Here is a 20,942-nt window from a genome sequence, read left to right on the forward strand (position 1 = left end):
CGTACGCTACGGTCACAAGATGCAGGCCTCCTAATTGTCCCTAGAATTTCTAAGCAAACGGCTGGAGGTAGGGCTTTCTCCTATAGTGCTACATTTTTATGGAATGGTCTGCCTACCAATGTGAGAGACGCAGACTCAGTCTCAACCTTTAAGTCTTTACTGAAGACTTATCTCTTCAGTAGGTCCTATGATTAAGTATAGTCTGGCCCAGGAGTGTGAAGGTGAACGGAAAGGCTGGAGCAACGAACCGCCCTTGCTGTCTCTGCCTTGCCGGTTCCCCTCTTTCCACTGGGATTCTCTGCCTCCAACCCTATTACAGGGGCTGAGTCACTGGCTTACTGGTGTTCTTCCATGCCGTCCATGGGAGGGGTGCGTCACTTGAGTGGGTTGAGTCACTGACGTGGTCTTCCTGTCTGGGTTGGCGCCCCCCCTTGGGTTGTGCCATGGCGGAGATCGTTGTGGGCTATACTCGGCCTTGTCTTAGGACGGTAAGTTGGTGGTTGGAGACATCCCTCTAGTGGTGTGGGGTCTGTGCTTTGGCAAAGTGGGTGGGGTTATATCCTGCCTGTTTGGCCCTGTCCGGGGGTATCATCGGATGGGGCCACAGTGTCTTCTGATCCCTCCTGTCTCAGCCTCCAGTATTTATGCTGCAGTAGTTTATGTGTCGGGGGGCTAGGGTCAGTCTGTTACATCTGGAGTATTTCTCTTGTCTTATCCGGTGTCCTGTGTGAATTTAAATATGCTCTCTCTAATTCTCTCTTTCTCTCTTTCTGTCTTTCTCTCGGAGGACCTGAGCCCTAGGACCATGCCTCAGGACTACCTGGTATGATGACTCCTTGCTGTCCCCAGTCCACCTGGCCGTGCTGCTGCTCCAGTTTCAACTGTTCTGCCTGCGGCTATGGAACCCTGACCTGTTCATCGGACGTGCTTGTTGCACCCTCGACAACTACTATGATTATTATTATTTGACCATGCTGGTCATTTATGAACATTTTAACATTTTAACATCTTGACCATGTTCTGTTATAATATCCACCCTGCACAGCCAGAAGAGGACTGGCCACCCCTCATAGCCTGGTTCCTCTCTAGGTTTCTTCCTAGGTTTTTGGCCTTTCTAGGGAGTTTTTCCTAGGGAGTTTTTCCTAGCCACCGTGCTTCTTTCACATGCATTGCTTGCTGTTTGGGGTTTTAGGCTGGGTTTCTGTACAGCACTTTCAGATATCAGCTGATGTACGAAGGGCTATATAAAAATAAATTTGATTTGATTGATTTGATTTTGCAGGGCTCTGGCAGTGCTCCTCCTTGCACAAAGGCGGAGGTAGCGGTCCTGCTGCAGGGTTGATGCCATCCTACGGCCTCCTCCACGTCTCCTGATGTACTGGCCTGTCTCTTGGTAGCGCCTCCATGCTCTGGACACTACGCTGACAGACACAGCAAACCTTCTTGCCACAGCTCGCATTGATGTGCCATCCTGGATGAGCTGCACTACCTGAGCCACTTGTGTGGGTTGTAGACTCCGTCTCATGCTACCACTAGAGCGAAAGCCCCGCCAGCATTCAAAAGTGACCAAAACATCAGCCAGGAAGCATAGGAACTGAGAAGTGGTCTGTGGTCACCACCTGCAGAACCACTCCTTTATTTGGGGTGTCTTGCTAATTGGCTATAATTTCCACCTGTTGTCTATTCCATTTGCACAACAGCATGTGAAATTTATTGTCAATCAGTGTTGCTTCCTAAGTGGACAGTTTGATTTCACAGAAGTGTGATTGATTGGAGTTAGATTGTGTTGCTTAAGTGTTCCCTTTATTTTTTTGAGAGAAAAGAGACCCTTAAACCCAGACTTGGACCACTCACCCACTCCACTGAATAGCAGGCTGTTGATTGCTTTGCAATGCTTGCAGTTAGCCACTGATTCCTTCCAAACCACACATTTTTGTTGTGTCATGTTTATGTCCAATGGCCGATGAGCACCAATACATTTTATATATACTTTCTCTTCATATAACAAGGATTGAAAAGGATTTGCCAGTAGATTGTCAACGTGATTCATGATGATGACTGCTTGTATAGCTTGCTAGCTAAGATTTTGAAAGTATGATGTTGACATGATATCAGGAATCAAGGTAAGACCCAAGTGCAGACTGTGTGAAGTAACAGTGTTTATTGTAACACCAGGGGCAGGCAATGACAGGTCAAGGCAGGAAAACTCAGGGTCAGGCAGAGTTTAGTAATCCAGAGGTGGAGCAAAGGTACCAGACGGCAGGCAGGCTCAGGGTAGGCAGAGGTCAATAATCCGGAGGTGGGACAAAGGTACAGGACGGAAGGCAGGCTCAGGAACAGGCAGAGTGGTCAGGCTGGCGAATACAAGGTCAGGACCAGCAAGGGTCAAAAGGGTCAGCAAGGAGGACGAGAGAAAGCGAGGCAGTGAAAAAGACAGGCGCTGATAGGACAAACACTGGTAAGCTTGACAAACTGGCAACAGACAGACAGAAACCACAGGTATAAATACACAGGGATAATGGAGAAGACGGGCGACACCTGGAGGGGGGTGGAGACATTCACAAGGACAGGTGAAACAGATCAGGGCGTGACACATGATCAGTCCAATCAAAGCTCTGGTACATATAATGTGATTTGATGTAATTTTCTCTGTGGCCAATGACCTTGAGTCTTCTTGGATGGGCACTTATTATGTAACTCTATGCCAGCACACAAGGGGCTTGAATTTTCATGCTCTCCCCGTAGATTTTGTGGTTACGTAGTGTCCCCATGAGTGACAGAAGACTGAGCCAATCACGGCGCAACTAGAGAACATTGCCAACCCCTAACGCCATGTATTTTCCGCTGACTGTTCCACCACCACTGAAGCACTGAGCTAGGCTGAAACACCTGCATTTTGGAGCTGCCTTACTCAAGAAAGCAAAAAAGATAAAATTGTTTTAATTTTTTAAATATATATTTTTAGCTAAACAGGTGGGGCTCAAAACAGGTGACCTGCCCTGAGAGACGGTTCGTCTGTCACGTCCTGACCAGTAAAGTGGTCATTTGTCATTGTAGTATGGTCAGGGTGTGGCAGGGGGTATTGTTTCTGTGTGTTTTGGGGTTTGTTTGTTTCCAGGGGATATGTTCTAGTTTTCTTTTTCTATGTTCATTTTTCTATGTGTGGCCGAGTATGGTTTCCAATCAGAGGCAGGTGTCTTTCGTTGTCTCTGATTGGAAGCCATACTTAGGCAGCCTGTTTTTTCCTTTGGGTTTATGGGTGGTGGCTTTCTGTATAGTCTGCGAACCTTACAGAACTGTTGATTGTCGGTTTGTGATTTTTGTTTAAGTGTTCACTCTCTTTAATAAATATACGAAGATGAGCACTATACCCGCTGCGTTTTTGTCCCTTTTCATCGACGCCTATGACATCGTCACTGGTTCAGAATATAGGATAAGTGGAAGCAATATGGCAGAGACCCCCCAGGTGATTTGCTTTCCCCTGTGGCTCTTCAGATCAATGCTCTAAAGGCAAAGATAATTTGCCTCTTCCTCTCTGCTAAAGGTGAGGAATAAGGCTTAGGTCTGGTCCAAAAACAACCCCTAGGCCCATACTCCCTTAGGCACAGAATTTGTTCTTAACTGACTTGCCTAGTTAAATAAAGGTTAAATAAAATAAAAAGTCAATGACTTATTTCCATTGAGGTCCCTAAAGTGCATGGTGCAAAAACATTACATACAGTAGATACAGACATAGAAACATTCTTACATACAATAGATACAGACATAAATACATTATTACATAGGTACAGACATTAAGATAGTTCTATTTTTCAATCATCAGCTAGCTTTTGAGATTCTTTTTAAATTAAGATATGGTCGGTATGGCGTTAAGTTGTTGTGGTAGTTTGTTCCACTCCACAGCTCCATATATAGAAAGGTATTCTTACGTATAGACTCTTATGTTTTAAACAAATCAGAGGCTCTGGGTTAAGAACAATTCTTACATGCTTGTTTTGGCTGGTCTGTAGCTTATTCTTTAGATGTTTATGGATGTGAACCATTATGTGTATGCATAATTAAGGTGACACTGAACCAGTGTACATGTCAGTGCCATGGTATCACCAGTCAGGTACCTATCCAATTCACACCCGTGGTAGCAGACCACGAGTAGCCCCCTTTGACACTTAAACCAGGGAACCTTGCAATCTTTACTCTAGAACCAAATCCGATGGATTCTGTTTTTCCAAGATGCAGAGAAAGTCTGTTATTTTACAAATGCCTAAATTCTTTATTAGCTACACAAGTGCCTAGGGGTAGGGGTGAGTGGTTGTTTCTGGGAAGACACTAAACTATTCTTTTGAGATGAATGCACCAATAAACTATATGAATATCCAGCTACCACTGGAGGGAGGCATGCACCTTCCTTAACAATATTCACAAGATGGGAGAACCGCAGCAGAATGCTGGTAAACTGTACCAGGGGTTTACAGGAATAATACATATCCTGGCATAATAACTGATTTGATAAATCATGTTCAGTCATTTCATAACATTATTTATGGACATGAAATGCTTTGAAGACATATGTTACTGGTTTTGTAACATGAAAAACACGACAGTATTGCATCAGCTAGTGTTTCGCTAAAACCAGTTTGTTTTAGCAGGCCATAGAATGTGACGTGCACTCTCCATTTTAACTGTTTGTGTTCGAGTCAGAAGCCATATGAACCATATGAACAATGTGGATCATTGCAACACATGTTTATTTTTCCTATACGAATCTCTTATATGCTGGCAACATACAGTAAGCAGTAACCCTTTCAATAGATTTGGCAATCATACAATCGAAATGATTTGATATTTCAGGGTACAAGAGCAAATATTTGTGAAAGGATTATTCTGTTTTGTTATGGTTCATATGTAACAGCTTGTACTTATTTGTATACAAACTGCTTGTATACCAAAGAGTGATACGCAGGTGTATGAAAAGACTGGCTCACCTGTGTGAGAATATGCTAGAGTATATATTTGTGGTAGGTTGATGTACAAGCCCATAATTGTAAACATTGTGTAAAACAGGCAACATAACTCTTGCCTCACCTCTCCAACATGTCAAGGCCTTATAATATTCTGCCACTGGAGTGTGAAGTGATAATGTGCTACTGATGTTTATGACTCACGCCACCATGACAACCTAAAATCGAGCATTAGCAGGAAATCCAGGGTCCCGCGAGGCTCTGAGCAGCGTGGTTTCCATACCACTGCTCCTGGGGAGAAGCTGCTCTAATGTCTCTCCTCCATTTCCTCTGGCCGGGGCCACAGCCAAATGGACTCATTAATAACACTCTCCATGAGGGCATCATAGGGAGCTAATGCTGCCCAGAGTGCTGATTATAGGGCAAGGGGAATCCCAGGGGGCGAGAGGCTGAGGATAGGCATAATGAAAACGTCCTCTCCTTAGTCAAACTTCAACTCAGAGTGAATAAAGGGAACACACATTGTATACACACATACAACAACTAACACAAGCACACATGTAATTGTTACTTGTTTGAGTTTGACTGAATCAATATTCTGAATGTTTGTATACCGTCTATTGCGCAATATTCTGTACTTACAATAGATGCTACTATACTGAACAAAAATATAAACGCAAGATGTACCTTCCATGTTTCATGAGCTGAAATAAAAGATCCCAGAAATGTTCCATATGCACAAAAGCTTATTTCTCTCAAATTCTGTGCACAAATGTGTTTATATCCCTATTAGTGAGCATTCCTCCTTTGCCAAGATAATCCATCCACCTGACAGGTGTGGCATATCAAGAAGCTGATTAAACAGCATGATCATTAGGTCAAAGATGTATAAAGTTTTGAGGGAGCGTGCAATTGGCATGCTGACTGCAAGAATGTCCACCAGAGCTATTCCCAGATAATTTTATGTTCAATTCTCTACCATAAGCCGCCTACAAAGTCGTTTTTTCGAATTTGACAGAACGTCCAACCGGCCTCACAACCACATGTAATCACTCCAGCCCAGGACCTCCATATCCAGCTTCTTCACCTGTGGGATTGTCTGAGACCAGCCACCCGGACAGTTGATGAAACTGAGGAGTATTTCTGTCTGTAATAAAACTCATTCTGATTGGCTTGGCCTGGCTCCCCAGGGAGTGGATCTGGCTCCCCAGTGGGTGGGCCTATGCCCTCCCAGGCCCACCCATGACTGCACCCCTGCCCAGTCATATGAAATTCATAGATTAGGGCCAGATGAATTTATTTAAATCTACTGATTGCCTTATATGAACTGTGACTCAGTGAAATCGTTGAAATGTTCCATGTTGTGTTTATATTTTTGTTCAGTATAATTTTGAGGTAATAAGTTTGACTATAACACTATTTTGTGTTCTCTGTCATGTCACACAAATATGATTTTATGTCACTAAAAACAGTGCCCACTACGGTTGATATGTCCGTCAAACGATTCTGCAGTCTCCCTGCTTTATTCAGCTAGATTTCTCTGTCGCCGTCCTTTTAGAAATCCTTAGTCATTGCTGGAGTTTACTCTTTTTGTTGGTCTCTTGGTTGGGTGGATCTACTGTCACATCCTAAAGCAGAACCTACATTACTAGTTAGACTAGTTTCAGGCAGCCTCACTACTAATACACTCCCGTATGTATTTATTTAGACAGTGAAGCTAAAACTTTTAATTTGATTCTATACTCCAATATTTTGGATTAGAGATAAAATGTTTTATATGAGGCGACAGAAAATGTTACCTTTTATTTTAGGGTATCTTCATACATATCTGTTTTACCGATTAGAAATGAAAACACTATGTGTCTAGTCCCCCCATTAGGAGTTGTCATTAGTACTTGGACAAATTAATGTATAGCAGGGGTCGGCAACAGGCCGACCCCGGGCCAAAACCGGCCCACAAGTGATTTATTTTGCCCCCCAAAGTTTTTAGTTGGAAATCTGTTTAAACTAGGAAACCTGTTTCCAATTATTCCCTCAAATAAAGAGAGACATATGTGATCATGTCTCAATATAACCAAGGTATGAAATGATTGTATTTGAAAATACATTCTCTTTTTGGGCTTCCTTGTAATCAATTTGAATTTTACTAATTATTATATTTATGTTTCGGCCCCCCCGAACGACAAAAATTGTCCCGCGGCTGAATCTAGTTGTCTACCCCTGACTTATAGTGTTTTACATTTAGTCAAAACTTTAGTATTTGGTCCCATATTCCTAGCACACAATGACTACATTAAGCTTGTGACTCTGCGAACTTGTTGGATCCAAATGCAGGTTGTTTTGGATGTGTTTCAGATAATGTTGTGCCCAATAGAAATGAATGGTAAGTAATGTACTGTATTGTGTCATTTTGGAGTCACTTTTATTGTAAATAAGAATATAATATGTTTTTTAAACACTTTTACATTAATGTGGATTTGTCCAAATAGTTATGAAACCTTCAAATGGGTAACTAGATACATAAAGTGCTTTCATTTACTAATGTATGAAAATATCCTCAAATAAAAGATGACATTCTAAACTGTCGCCTCATATAAAACATTTGATCCAAAAAGCTGTAGTATAAAGCCAAACTAAAAGTTTTCACTTCAATGAATAAATATGTAGGAGGGTGTACATTTAGCACTCATCTTCTTCAAATAAATCAAATAAAAATCAAATCAAATGTTATTTGTCACATACACATGGTTAGCAGATGTTAATGTGAGTGTAGCGAAATGCTTGTTCTTCTAGTTCCGACATTGCAGTAATATCTAACAAGTAATCTAACAATTCTCCAACAACTACCTAATACACACAAATCTAAAGGGGTGAATGAGAATATGTACACGTAAGTATATTGATGAGCGATGGCTGAGCGGCATAGGCAAGGTGCAATAGATGGTATAAAATACAGTATATACATGTGATATGAGTAATGTAAGATATGTAAACATTAATAAAGTGGCATTATTTCGAGTGCATTGTATAAAGTGACTAGTGATTCATTTATTAAAGTGGCCAGTGAGTGAGTCTCAATGTAGGCCGCAGCCTCTCTGAGTTAATGATTGCTGTTTAGCAGTCTGACGGCCTTGAGATAGAAGCTGTTTTTCAGTCTCTCGGTCCCAGCTTTGATGCACCTGTACTGACCTCGCATTCTGGATGATAGCGGGGTGAACAGGCAGTGGCTCGGGTGGTTGATGTCCTTGATGATCTTTTTGGCCTTCCTGTGACATTGGGTTCTGTAGGTGTCCTGGAGGGCAGGTAGTTTACCCCCGGTGATGCGTTGTGCAGACCACACCACCCTCTGGAGAGCCTTGCGGTTTATGGCGGTGCAGTTGCCGTACCAGGCTGTGATACAGCCCGACAAGATGCTCTCGATTGTGCATCTGTAAAAGTTTGTCAGGTATTTGGTGACAAGCCAAATTTCTTCAGCCTCCTGAGGTTGAAGAAGTACTGTTGCGCCTTCTTCACCACACTGTCTGTGTGAGTGGACCATTTCAGTTTGTCTGTGATGTGTATGCTGAGGAACTTAAAACTTTCCACCTTCTCTGCTGCTGTCCCTTCGATGCTGTTTCCTGAAGTCCACGATCATCTCCTTTGTTTTATTGACGTTGAGTGAGAGGTTGTTTTCCTGACACCACACTCCGAGTGCCCTGCATGGCCACGCAGTCATGGGTGAACAGGAAGTACAGGAGGGGGCTGAGCACCCACCCTTGTGGGGCCCCAGTGTTGAGGGTCAGCAAAGTGGAGATGTTGTTTCCTACCTTCACCACCTGGGGGCGGCCATCAGAAAGTCCAGGACCCAATTGCACAGGGCGGGGTTGAGACCCAGGGCCTCCAGCTTGATGATGAGCTTGGAGGGTACTATGGTGTTGAATGCTAAGCTATAGTCGATGAACAGCATTCTTACATAGGTATTCCTTTTGTCCAGATGGGATAGGGCAGTGTGATGACGATTGCGTCGTCTGTGGACATGTTGGGGCGGTATGCAAACTGAAGTGGGTCTAGGGTGGCCGGTAAGGTGGAGGTGATATGATCCTTGACTAGTCTCTCGAAGCACTTCATGCGTCAATGAGTCATTCAAAATGTTGAGTCTGTCACATTTTGAAGCTTCTCTTTCTGATATTATTTTTGAGGATATAAGATGAACATTTATTTGAACAAATATTTATTATTTTACACATACTATAAAAGGAGTTAAACATGTGCTGATGCAGTCTTTAAGGATGGACCCAAGTGCTTTAGAGTTCATGTCCCACTTCAACCCAGCACAGATGAAATCCTGGCTGTCTGTACATGACATCTTGTCATTCTACATCATAGGTAGAATAAGGTGCATATGCCATTCTTCACTTACAACTGGAGTTGTTCCAGGGTCCAACAGGTTCCTGAACAGAGGAAAGTATATATATTTTTTGAAACAACAGCCATGTCTTCATCATTATTCATCATCATCAGAAACAGACACACACCACTTGAACTAAAGCTCAAACCTTTTTTAAAGAAAACAAGGGCCTCTGGTTCACAGTCCAATGAGAAACATGGTCAAACACCCAGAATCCAGAATTCTGTCAACTCCTTAAAGTTGTGAGGGTCAAGCTGTCAGTCCAGGGGGACCAGCCATTGGTCACCTTTGACCATGTTTGGGTGTCACTTTGGCAACTTGAGCTCTTCGTAAGGCACTGTGAGACTCCCCAGGTACCAGAATATCCAGAAGACCAGGCTGAGGAAGATGAGCAGGGGCCCCGACAGCACAAAGAAGTCCCAGAAACTCAGAGGAGCAAAGATCCCCAGGAAAAATAGGATCAGACCGACAACGTCAAAGACCAAAGCCAGGATGAGAAAGAAAACACAGCGACCCATAGAAGAGGTATCCATAGCAGGGACATGGACGCTGTCTGGGTTCCTGTCGGCTGAGGACTTTACAAGAATGAGGAGAAGCCTTTCCAGCCACAACCTTTTTAAAACGTAAGTCGCATTCTTCTGATTTTCAGCACGCCTTCAAATTCTTCCAAGTAGGAAACAGCAGCAAAACTGGTATCCAACCACATCAACAGGTTGTACTACTCTGAATGATCCATTAAAACATAAAAACCAAATGGTCCAACCTCATTCCTTAGCAATCCCTGACTTGCAGCAATGTAATTACAGTGCTTGAAATGGATCATCTCATTAGATAACTATTTTTATTTTGGATGCTTATCAAGATCATTGGATGTATATTTTAAATAAATACAAATCTAATGCACCATGCGTCTGTGTATAAAATAATAATGCATTTGATAAGATTTAGATGCACTATTGTAAAGTGGTTGTTCCACTGGATATTATAGGTGAATGCACCAATTTGTAAGTCGCTCTGGATAAGAGCGTCTGCTAAATGACTAAAATGTAAAAAAAATAAAAAAAAATAAATAAAAATGTAAATATGAAAAATATGACATCAGCATATATGTATAACATCTAAAATTATGAACAGTGTGGGAAAAGATACTGTATGTTGGGAAGATATATTTCAGTGATTCTATCAGCAGTTTATATTTAGCCTGCAGTAGGCCTACTGGACGCATTCCACAATTATTTACTATTTCATGCTTCTTACATCATGACCGAAAGAGGAACTGCAGTGAAAAACCTCTCCCTTTAAGTACCTTGTTTGACCAGTCAGACAGTCGTGGGAGTTTGGTTTACCTCTGTGCAATACCTATTCAACTGAGGACCGCAAAACAGAGTCAACAGGCCAGGATTAGGTAACATTAGCGTACAGACAGGCAACGCCCTGAGTACAATGACTTGATATGCACACGCTCATTATCAGTCATGTTAGACAAAACCTGTATGTTGGTAAGGCAACTGAAATCTAAAGAATATTAAGAAATAAAATATAAAAGAAATCACAACATAAAAAAAATGCAGTCTGGTGGAATATACATTTTATAAGTTTGTGCACATGAATAAAAACAAAATCGGCCTACTCATTGAACAGTTAAAAGAGTATAGCCCAAATGTCCATGTAATGTCAACATGCAGGTGAAACCAAGCTCAGTGCCCCAGGCCACACAACGTTTTGTTGAGGGTTTACGGCCTGCTTTGGCAATGCAATTGTTGTGGCACAGACAAACCTGCCTGACTACTGTTTTTATGTAGTGTCAACAATTGTAAATGCAGGTGATTGCATTTCTGGGTCTGGCTTGGAGAGAGTCTGTGTTCAATTACCTGCCGTTCAGACAGGGGCCTCTAGGATTTCCGTCTGAGACTATTCTAGAAAATGGCTACGATGGACCTTAACATGTCGATATGTTTATATGACAAAATATAGCCTTTCCACATAATATTGATCCTAGAACATAAAAAGTTCACATAGCATCACATGGCGATTATATTAATAATTGATATATAAATAAAAAACTAAAACAATATAATATGCATTCAGAGCAATATCTACAGTAGGCCTATATCCCTAGGACTATGGCTCATTTCACCCCATAATGATGAGTCTTTGTTGTCAAGAACTGATGTCCAGGCCAGCACTGATTAATGTCCTGAATTGTCTGTAGTCCCATTCCGTGAAGTGTACAGTGTTGAAGGTAGTCTTGGGATCAGAAAGTGCTACAGAGAACCTTGAAATTCAAATGAGAAAATACCAAATCAATAGACTGAAAACGTTTCTTCCCGAATACAGATTTATACATTTTCCAGATTATCATTTTACTTTACATTTTACAATTAGGCAATACAGTCCCCTAATTCAGGGTTTCCCAAACTCGGTCCTGCAAAACTGCACCCGGGTCGCCCCAGGACCGAGTCTGGGAACCCTTGCCCTAATATGAGTTACCTGTGGTGAAGCTAATATTTGTTACCTAGGCCTACCGGTTTTATAATGTTCTTAGAGCAAAATAGCTGAATGAGGTTAGTGTGTATATCACAGAGGACTTCTTTTTCATTAGTGAAAATTAAATATAGTTTATTTTCCTGAAATTATGCACAATTTATTAGAAGCCTACATCTTATCCCAAAACGTACAATCAGAACAGCCTTTCAACATTACCCCTAGCGAGGGTCTGCACATCCACGTTCTGTATATCTGGTGTCTGTTTCTCCTTCTCCATCGAAAAGGAGTCCAAGCTGGAGTCATAGCCGCCATTCTGATAACCGAAAGATTTCCCCCACGTTATTCGAGAGGCGACGTGAACAGGTGAAGGCGTCACAGCTTTAACCTTGTTTTCCTCGGCATACTTTGTGGTTACATGTTCAGGTTTGCATTTTTTGGAAAGCCTCTCTGACAACTTTCTGGCCAACTGTACAAAACTCCGTTTCTTTTTCATTAAGCTTGTTCCAAAGCTGTCTTCTGAGACCTGTATATTTCCCACGTACCACATAATCCACCAAGCCAAACTTATGAAAATTATAATTGAACCACTGTAAATCAAGAAATCACCATAAAACCTGCCATCGATACGCAAATTGGCAAAAATTCCAATGAATAGGATAATGAAACCAATAACATCAAAACCAATAGCCAGACAAAATAACGGCACACACCCGCCTATGCATCTAAGGTCCATCATTGTGTCGATACACCCTGAAAATAACGGAAGGTGCGTCTATTCTGTTGGTTCTATTCTTCTCGCACCCAGAGAGCACACCTGCTGTGAGAGCCGCCCCAACGTGACGTGTTCAGAGCGAAAGGTAGACAGTACACCATTTATTTTCTTCTTCTTTTAAAAAAGTCCTTTGTCACGATAGACTATAATTTCATTGATTAACAAACACATAAAATAGACAAACAAAACGAGCTATACTTTCTTGTGGCGCACTTATTTTACAGTAGCCTATTCACCAGAAGTGGTTGTCTCGCATATGGTGTTGTTGCTTGATGCAAATGATGCAGCTTGTGTGCAGGTCAACTCAGTTCTTTCGACGTAATGTAATTTGCCAGTCAAATGAGTATTCACCTACAAGTGAAAATACATAAGGGAATGTCGTGGAAATAATAGTCGGCCTACCCTATACATCAACAAAATCGACCACGTTGATATAATTTGCCACATTTAGACAAACCTAGTCAGTCACATACGGCATTCTGAACAGAAACAGAATTATTCTAATAGTATTTTATAGTCACTCTAAAATTGAAGTTGTATGAAATCAAAGTTTCAGTCCAGTCACGAGAAGGACATTCAAATGCTATGAAAAGTGATGTTCTTCACTTTCCCTTGGCACTAAAAACTTTCCATTTGTTGGGCCAGTCACAAGTGTCACACTGCCCATCACAAAGTTGACATCTAACACACATCACTGGAAGTCTATAATAGCTGTGGATGTGATGAATATAGCCTGCAACTGAAAAGAAAATGCATCCATCACCAAATGTTATTTATTTATTTAACTTTTATTTAACTAGGCAAGTCACTTAAGAACAAATTCTTATTTTCAATGATGGTCTAGGAACAGTGGGTTAACTACCTTGTTCAGGGGCAGAACAACAGATTGTTACCTTGTCAGCTCATGGGATTCAATCTTGCAACCTTTCGGTTACTAGTCCAACACTCTAACCAATAGGCTACCTGCCGCCCGAAATAAGCACTTATGTTATTTATTTAATTATTCATGAATCAGTAGCCTACCACAAAAACATGCTGTCAATACTCAATCCTGCTCTCATCAATGTACATGCACACATCTTTCTTCTCAATATGCTTGTCACTCATTCTAATAATTATGCATAAAAGCAGTGGACTACATTTAGAATTGTGGTATTTGGCAGCATGGTCATTTTCTAGTACTTTCAAATGCCAAAGAACCACGTGTAACTTGGTTATAATGTATACTTTGTCATGCAGATATTAAAATACTGTATACATCCGTAGTGGTGGAAGAAAATTGAACGATTCCTGTCCCCCTATAAGTTCATTGTCTTTAGAGCAAACATTCATCATGTGAACGTGTAGCCATGCTCAGCAGGGAAGTATCGAATCCTCCATTGTGCTTTTGGGAAACGAAATGGTCTGATAACCAGACTGAGCCTGAGGACTCTCCAGGATCACAGCATACAAGACAGGGATACCCCGCCCGTGCCCACCTCATAATTTAAAGACTGGTTGCCTGTAGTAACTGAAGGGCTTCTTCATGGTGGGCTGCTTCCTGTTCTCCTTGGTGATGGGGATCAGCACCACGCCCACCACCAGCACCATCAGGCCAATGGATACCAGGGCCGGGCCCAGGATGTTGGTGGCCTTCCTGCAATAGCCAGCAAAATACAGGCCACTCAGGATGAAGCCGCAGGCAAAGATGCTGCCCCCGGTGGACATTAGGTGGAATGGGAACCAGTAGATCTCACATGTGCTGCGGGCCGACTCGTTGGTCCAGAGGGACTCGCTGCGTGACAGGCTGAACACGGTGCTTTCTGTCTGGGGAGTGAGCTGCTCCTGGGACTGGGAGTGTAGGGTGCACTCCCCAAGGGGGATGTTCTCTGGTAGTCCAGGCATAGCCTTTAGCCTTACCCCTCCTCACCTGGGAGTCAGTGGAAGAAGGTGAAGGTTCAACAATGACCCATACATCCCTCTCTCTTTCTGTCTATTTTCACCTGATGCTGGAATTTAGAGTGGAAGTAATTATTACCTAAAGGATAAGGGGTCCAGGTTGGAATAGATTCTACTCTAAACAATAAAATGTATACCGGTGTCATATTTTCGAAGTTTGCATTTCACATTACATTCCTTGTATTTTCAAATAAAATGAATGTAAAAAAATGGAATAAAAATGTGAACGGCACTAGTGCGTTAGAATGCATCCATTAAGAGGAAATTGCCTCTTGTGCTTCTTGGACGCACCCTATTTTATCTTGGATCTCTCCTCTGTGAGTACAACATGAAGCCGATATCGTATCACCTCAGTGATACACATCAGTGTATCATATCACTTTCACTTAATACTTCAATGTCATGATAAAGGGTCGATATAATACTATACAACAGATTGCAAATTCAAGTTTCCGTCTTACTTTCCAAGCCATAAATCGAACACAGAGCATATTACCAACTTTTAGAATGTATTTGCTCTTGGCAAGTCTTGAGAAAATACAACTCAAGGCCAAAATCTAAAGAGATCAGATAACGACCTACCTTTGAGATGCTGAGTAACTTGCTGCTTTGATGTTATCCCTGCGGTGGTAACAGTATCTCAGTGATCTTAGAGACCATTCCAAAAGACAGAGAAAAAAAAATGAATAAAAAGCTTTGGGTGTGGATGTTTGTGGACCGCAAGCCCAGTGTGGCCAGCTGATGCACTGCAGATAACCTCCAGAAAACAACCCCCCCTTATGGTCTCTCCACCCCCTCAACAGACCCTTCTGACTCCTATTCATGCTAGCCCTCACAGCATCTGCCATGGCTGGTATTAAATTAGTACTGATGATGCTTCCTGCCTGGGCTAGGGGCTTGCCTTGCTGTCCCTAGAGAGCTTTCATCCAGTCTCCCAAGTATTGAGTTGCGCCTTCAGAATTCATGTGAAGATGCATGTCGTGGTTAGAGAAACCTCTTCCCCAGATCCACAGGGTAGTGTTTGTTGATCTGAATGTCTGAAAGCCTTTATAACTGACCAGAAGAGAGAGCGAGAGAGAGAAGAAATCAATGTACAGGAAGACTATTAGAGATGAGAGGGGAAAGCAGGGCAGGGCACTGGAAATGGCTGACATCACCCACGACTGTGACTTCTCAATGCCTCTGTATGGAAATCATCTAGTATTTCACATTTTATTATATGTAACCAGGAAAATTAGAAACCTCATTGGCAGGGGGGGCCTGGCAAGAGGTCACTAGGAAGTAGTCAGTGTGTAGACTCAACACACGAGCATAATACCAGCGGTAAACCGTGGATATTGGGCCTTCAGTGGGGGAAAAAAAATCTTCCAAAACATTGTACCAAACAAAAAAATGAAGAAAAACACAGAGCCAGCACCCACACTAACGTTACCAGCCACAACTACCACAATGCTTACACAACCTATGGTAGCCTAACGCCATCACTATCACCAAAAACGACAACAGTGACATATCAAAGGATACGAGTTTGACAGGCTTGTGATGCTGAAAGGACAGCGACTGTAATACCGGCACACTCCCATGTAGAAGAGCGCACTTTCTGTAAAACACATAGGCCAATAGAAAGACAGCAGTCACACACAGTTAAAGAATACTCCAGTAAGTCCCAATCATAAGAATACAAAAACACAAACATTAGGCTAAGCAATTCCAAATATAAGTGTACAACCATTACTTCCCATTGCAAATATCGTTATCATGTTCAGCACATAAAGTTACCAGTGATCTAAAGTTTAAATGCAACAATGTTTCACACACATAACAAATTATTTTCAGAGAGATAGCTAACAACAAGTGAGCTGCAATTTGAAAAAAATAACAGTTCCAATCACCAGATGATGATCATTTGAAATGTTACTTCTTGTTGAAAGTTAATCTTGAAAAGGGCGACGCTAACACATTAGCGTCAACATCCTCTTCGAAAACACTTGCTACTTAAGCCGCCATCGCACACCAGCCTACAACAAAAAAATAGCTAGCTTAGACCTTGGGAAAACTACTGCTCTTGAGAAGGTGTAAGTTTCCATAGGTTTCTGTAAAAATAGTCTCACCCATTACAAGTAAAAGTGTGATTGATTGATTGATTGATTCCACGGTCACTCCAAAATTCTGCTCTAATACAGTTGAATGGAAGATGCTTTCTATCAAGCTTCTGAGGGCCTAGCCAATAGTGACCTATTTAGCTAGATTTATCTCCTCAGAGCACCAAAGAAAAATTATCAGTGCTATCCGGGATCCTTGGGACATCCCTACCCTAAACACTAACACTAACCCTAATTGGATCATTTTTCTCCTCAGTTTTAACCCTTTCCTATCCAACACAAACTGAAGAGATTAAATAAGAATGTCATTTAAAATAATAATATAATAATATTATTGAGAGTCGAAATAGAAATTAAAACAAAATCCTTGGCCTTCTCTGAAGGTGTAGAAGGCATTGACATATAAAAGAACTGAAGACTGCTTCCAGAATGGACACCCTTGTTTTCAACTTAATCTACTCGCGTTCGCATACTGCTTCCAGAATGGACACCCTTGTTTTCAACTTAATCTACTCGCGTTCGTGGTTGCTGCCATATGCTTTACAAAGCTTATTATGCCTGTGTACTACCAAAGGTGGTACAAAGGTGATAACAAAAATGTATTTTGTGGATTTTTTCTATTCTACTTCTCTATGGGGCCATCAACGGGAATATCTTTTGGGGCTCAACTTCAGCTAAACTGCAGTATTGAAAGTGCCCTCTGAGCACAGTGGATAGTGTGCTTCCAGACCGGAACCCTGGCCCCTGGTAGAGGGCCTTGACGGTTCCCACTGCACAATACAATACATTCACAATGGTCAACAACATTTTACTCTATCAGACCTTTAAACTCAGCAAGAAATTCCCTCTCCTGCAATTGTAAGGTATTTTGCAGCTCGTTCCAAGACCAAGGAGCATTGCAGGAATATGAAAATGTTCCACTTTCAGTCCTGGCCTTAGAAACTGTGAAAGTTAGTATCAGCTGAGAACAGGCTGGAGACTATAAATTAGTTAGGAGCACAGATACTGTAAGTAGGCAATAGTACAAGCACTGCTTTTTACACAAAGATGCACCAGTGCTTAATGACTTTTCATAGGAAGGGAGGGCCACTTCACCATGTCGTATAGATCACAGTGATGGGTGAGTGGTCATGCATTTGTTATAAATCTAAGCGCCCCGTGATACACAGTGCCCAGTATCTCAAGGGTTCTGGATGATGCTTTCATGTAAACAATATCCATATATTGGAGGATTTAAATATTGTTCAGAGAAAAAAGGATAAATTAAATATATTATCAGACTGGAGAAAGTGCCCTAAGACTCAGCAGATGCATCAAAAGGTGTGAAAATATCTGTTAACTGTACTAATTTCTGTGTTGTGTTAATTAAAGGTACACTGTAAAGTGGTTTCCATGAATTTGACAGTAACTTACAGGCAGCTCGTGGCAAGTAAAATTCTGTATTTCAAATTACCTTCTGTAATATAAATACGGTATCGAAGCAAGTACTGTGTAATGACACTGTACAATACTGTAAAATGTATTATATTATAATATAAAAAAGTAAATGCTACTGTAATCAGAATGAATGAATGGATAACTGAAATTCATTGAGGGAGGGGTTTGTATTTCAGAGTATTTTGGTTAGCTGCAAGGTAAAGTGTTTACATATTACAGCATATCAATTATTATTTGGTGTTTTATATAACTTGCACTTCTTGGGTCCTTAAGAAAGGCTTCCAAACTGGTTGCGACTACAGTGCCAAACAGACCAAAATGACATGGCATTGAAGGTTTAAGACTCCAATCTGTCCCCTAAATATTTTAAATTCATAGGGCATTATAACCACATACGAGTTATATTGGTACAGCATTCTCAGACGTGGGTGCAACAAATATAGCCTCTTACAAGACCCGCATCATAATATGTTAATGAGCCAGAAACAACAATACCGTGCACCCATTAGTGGTCAAAAGGTTTTTGCCTCTCACAATGCACCATCATTTACAGTATGATGCAGTAAAATGTTTCAGTTTTTTTTACTGTCGATAATAACAAAAATTACAGTATAAATGACAGTTTTCTGTTAGAGTGTAGGTAATGTTATTTTCAATACTTGATCATTGTCTAAACTCCAACTCTTTGTAATGCACCCATCTATAGCTAATAATTGACTTTAGTCAGGTTGTTGAGTCAATATACATTCTTTCCTCATTGGTGTTCCATTGAAGTGCCCTGTTATGATCTCATCGCTTACAGTTAGTTTAGCTTGGCACATTGTATGATAATTTGTGAAAAAACTTGGTGACAGTTGGTGACGATTGATCTTTGCAACATAATCCCTTTGTTTAATTCAATCAGGATTCACAAAGAGCTCCTTGGCAGGGAAAATGGCTCATTCGAATTGGCTAGAATTTGCTATAGAAAAACAAAATTTGCACAAGTGCTCACTATTGAATTATTCTCAAGTTTCTCTGTCATGAGTCGTGACTGCTCCATGTGAATGACTCGTGCTCCCTGACTGGGTGTGTTCTTACAATGTTAAGTCAAAATTCCATATTGTGTAGTCAATGTCTTTGTGGTGCAGTAGGCAATATTACCCACTAGAGGGCAATGCTGGTCTTTACTAGGTTTTGCTATATAGGCTCTGCGTTAGAGATTTTGCACCAGGATTCATACTTGCTCCTCCACCTAGCAGAATTCCCACTCAGAATGTAACAGTTTTGTGCACCGCTATATGTGAGACATGTATTAGCGGTTGCCTCTAATGTACCAGCTTCTGCTTATGATGTGTTAAATCTATCTTAAATGGTCCATTTACTTTGGTCGTAGACACCTAGAGTAGTCACCCACTGACACTCATTTATTATTACCTCATATTCTCTCAACATAAGTTTATGGATGAAGAGAAAAAAGACATTGACTGGTCAGTTGTAGTGTGTATACTATTTGCAGACATGTGCATCAAAGATACATGGTAAGACTCCCAGTTTTTTGGGGACGGAGAAAGAGAAAAATATGGGATGAGACCCTTCAGGTTTTGAAGATTCATTTGTCTCTTATTCACAAAGTACACCTATACTTGTTTGATCCAAACTCTGCGTTTCCCCTCTGTCTCACCTTCTCCTCAAAGGAAATAGATCATATTACATTTATTTGGTAGGCTGGATTTACTTATACTCTAATTCTCTCCCATATCCTTTGACAAGGCCTCCGTATTTATTTATCGCTACTGAAGAGAATCACGTAGCACACCACTCAACAGTCTCATATTATTGTGTATGTAAATCTGGGACACTCCATTTAGTATGATAGGTTACGTTTGGTATGGCTACACAAGACAGATGGTTACTTAAGGCAAAAACTTAAGGTGGGTGGTTTGTCGGGGTGGATGGGTAACCCAAAAGGTTGCATGTTGAAATCTCATCATGGACAACTTTAGCATTTGAGCTAATTAGCAACTTTACAACTACTTACTACTTTTTTGCTAATGTTATCGACCTAGCTAGAATTCATAACATACCATAAGTTTAGCAAATTCGTAACATATTGTACATTTAGCAAATTCGTAACATATAATACAAATTGTAATTCATAACATATCATACGAAATGGGTAATGGTCATCCACAAATTAAAACATACCATACAAAATGTAACATATCATACTAAATGGATTATCACAGGTTTACGTAAGGAATAATGCGAAATGCTCTGAGACCAGGTTGCACTCAAAGGAGAGGCATATGTAGTCTCCTGATGCTTCTTGTTCCTGGCCCCCATGCTATTGTGAAGTCAATGTCTTGCACTGTGCCACCCCTGATAAAGTGTGTCAGGGAGATAGATAGACAAAGAGAGAGAAAGAAAGACAGACAGAGGGAGTAACAGAGAGAGAAACAGAGAGGGAGAGAGAGCACTAATGCATGCAGTTGGGAAGGTGTGGATTGTATAAACAGATCAATAGCTCAGGCAGGTCTTATTTCTGACAGATTTGTTTTCCCAGTCTGGTAATTGGCAGGGATGGAGCCCGCCACACTCCCTGGTTGATCTCAAGGTGCTCTGTTTGCCTTCTTTGCTGATGTCTGCCTTGGATTGTTCATTGAAGGGTGTTGATGGCTTCCGATTGAACTGAGACTGGCCACATGGTTTGGCTCTATATTAAAGTATGGGGGCTCACTGAGGATTAAGTTTAAGAAAGCTGTCTTTCATTATATCCTCTTTGAATCTTTAAATCTCTTACGAGCCTGGCCTTATCTATTAGTAATGGTGAAGGATCAGACCCATCTCTTCATCTTCAGTCAGTGCATCTTTCTCTCTCT

At 41.3% G+C, this 20,942-nt stretch overlaps 1 protein-coding gene across 1 annotated transcript; it reads right to left on the bottom strand.

The window, feature by feature from the left end:
- Positions 1-4,727: 4,727 nt before the first annotated feature.
- Positions 4,728-15,564, bottom strand: LOC106601487 (phosphoinositide-interacting protein). Its single transcript, XM_014193711.3, has 3 exons — positions 15,125-15,564; positions 12,024-14,513; positions 4,728-11,620 (listed from the first exon to the last, which is right to left on the bottom strand). The coding sequence occupies exon 2, from the start codon at positions 14,486-14,488 to the stop codon at positions 14,084-14,086; it is 405 nt and encodes a 134-aa protein (XP_014049186.1). The 5' UTR covers positions 14,489-14,513; positions 15,125-15,564; the 3' UTR covers positions 4,728-11,620; positions 12,024-14,083.
- Between the last annotated feature and the right edge of the window lie 5,378 nt (positions 15,565-20,942).

This window comes from Salmo salar, chromosome 03 (assembly GCF_965601325.2).
Source record: "Salmo salar chromosome 03, fSalSal1, whole genome shotgun sequence".
In the NCBI taxonomy this organism is placed as follows: domain Eukaryota; kingdom Metazoa; phylum Chordata; class Actinopteri; order Salmoniformes; family Salmonidae; genus Salmo; species Salmo salar.

What these genes read in the sequence shown, in the direction of transcription:
- LOC106601487 (XM_014193711.3), bottom strand. Translation starts at nt 14,488, where the DNA reads ATGCCTGGACTACCAGAGAACATCCCCCTTGGGGAGTGCACCCTACAC.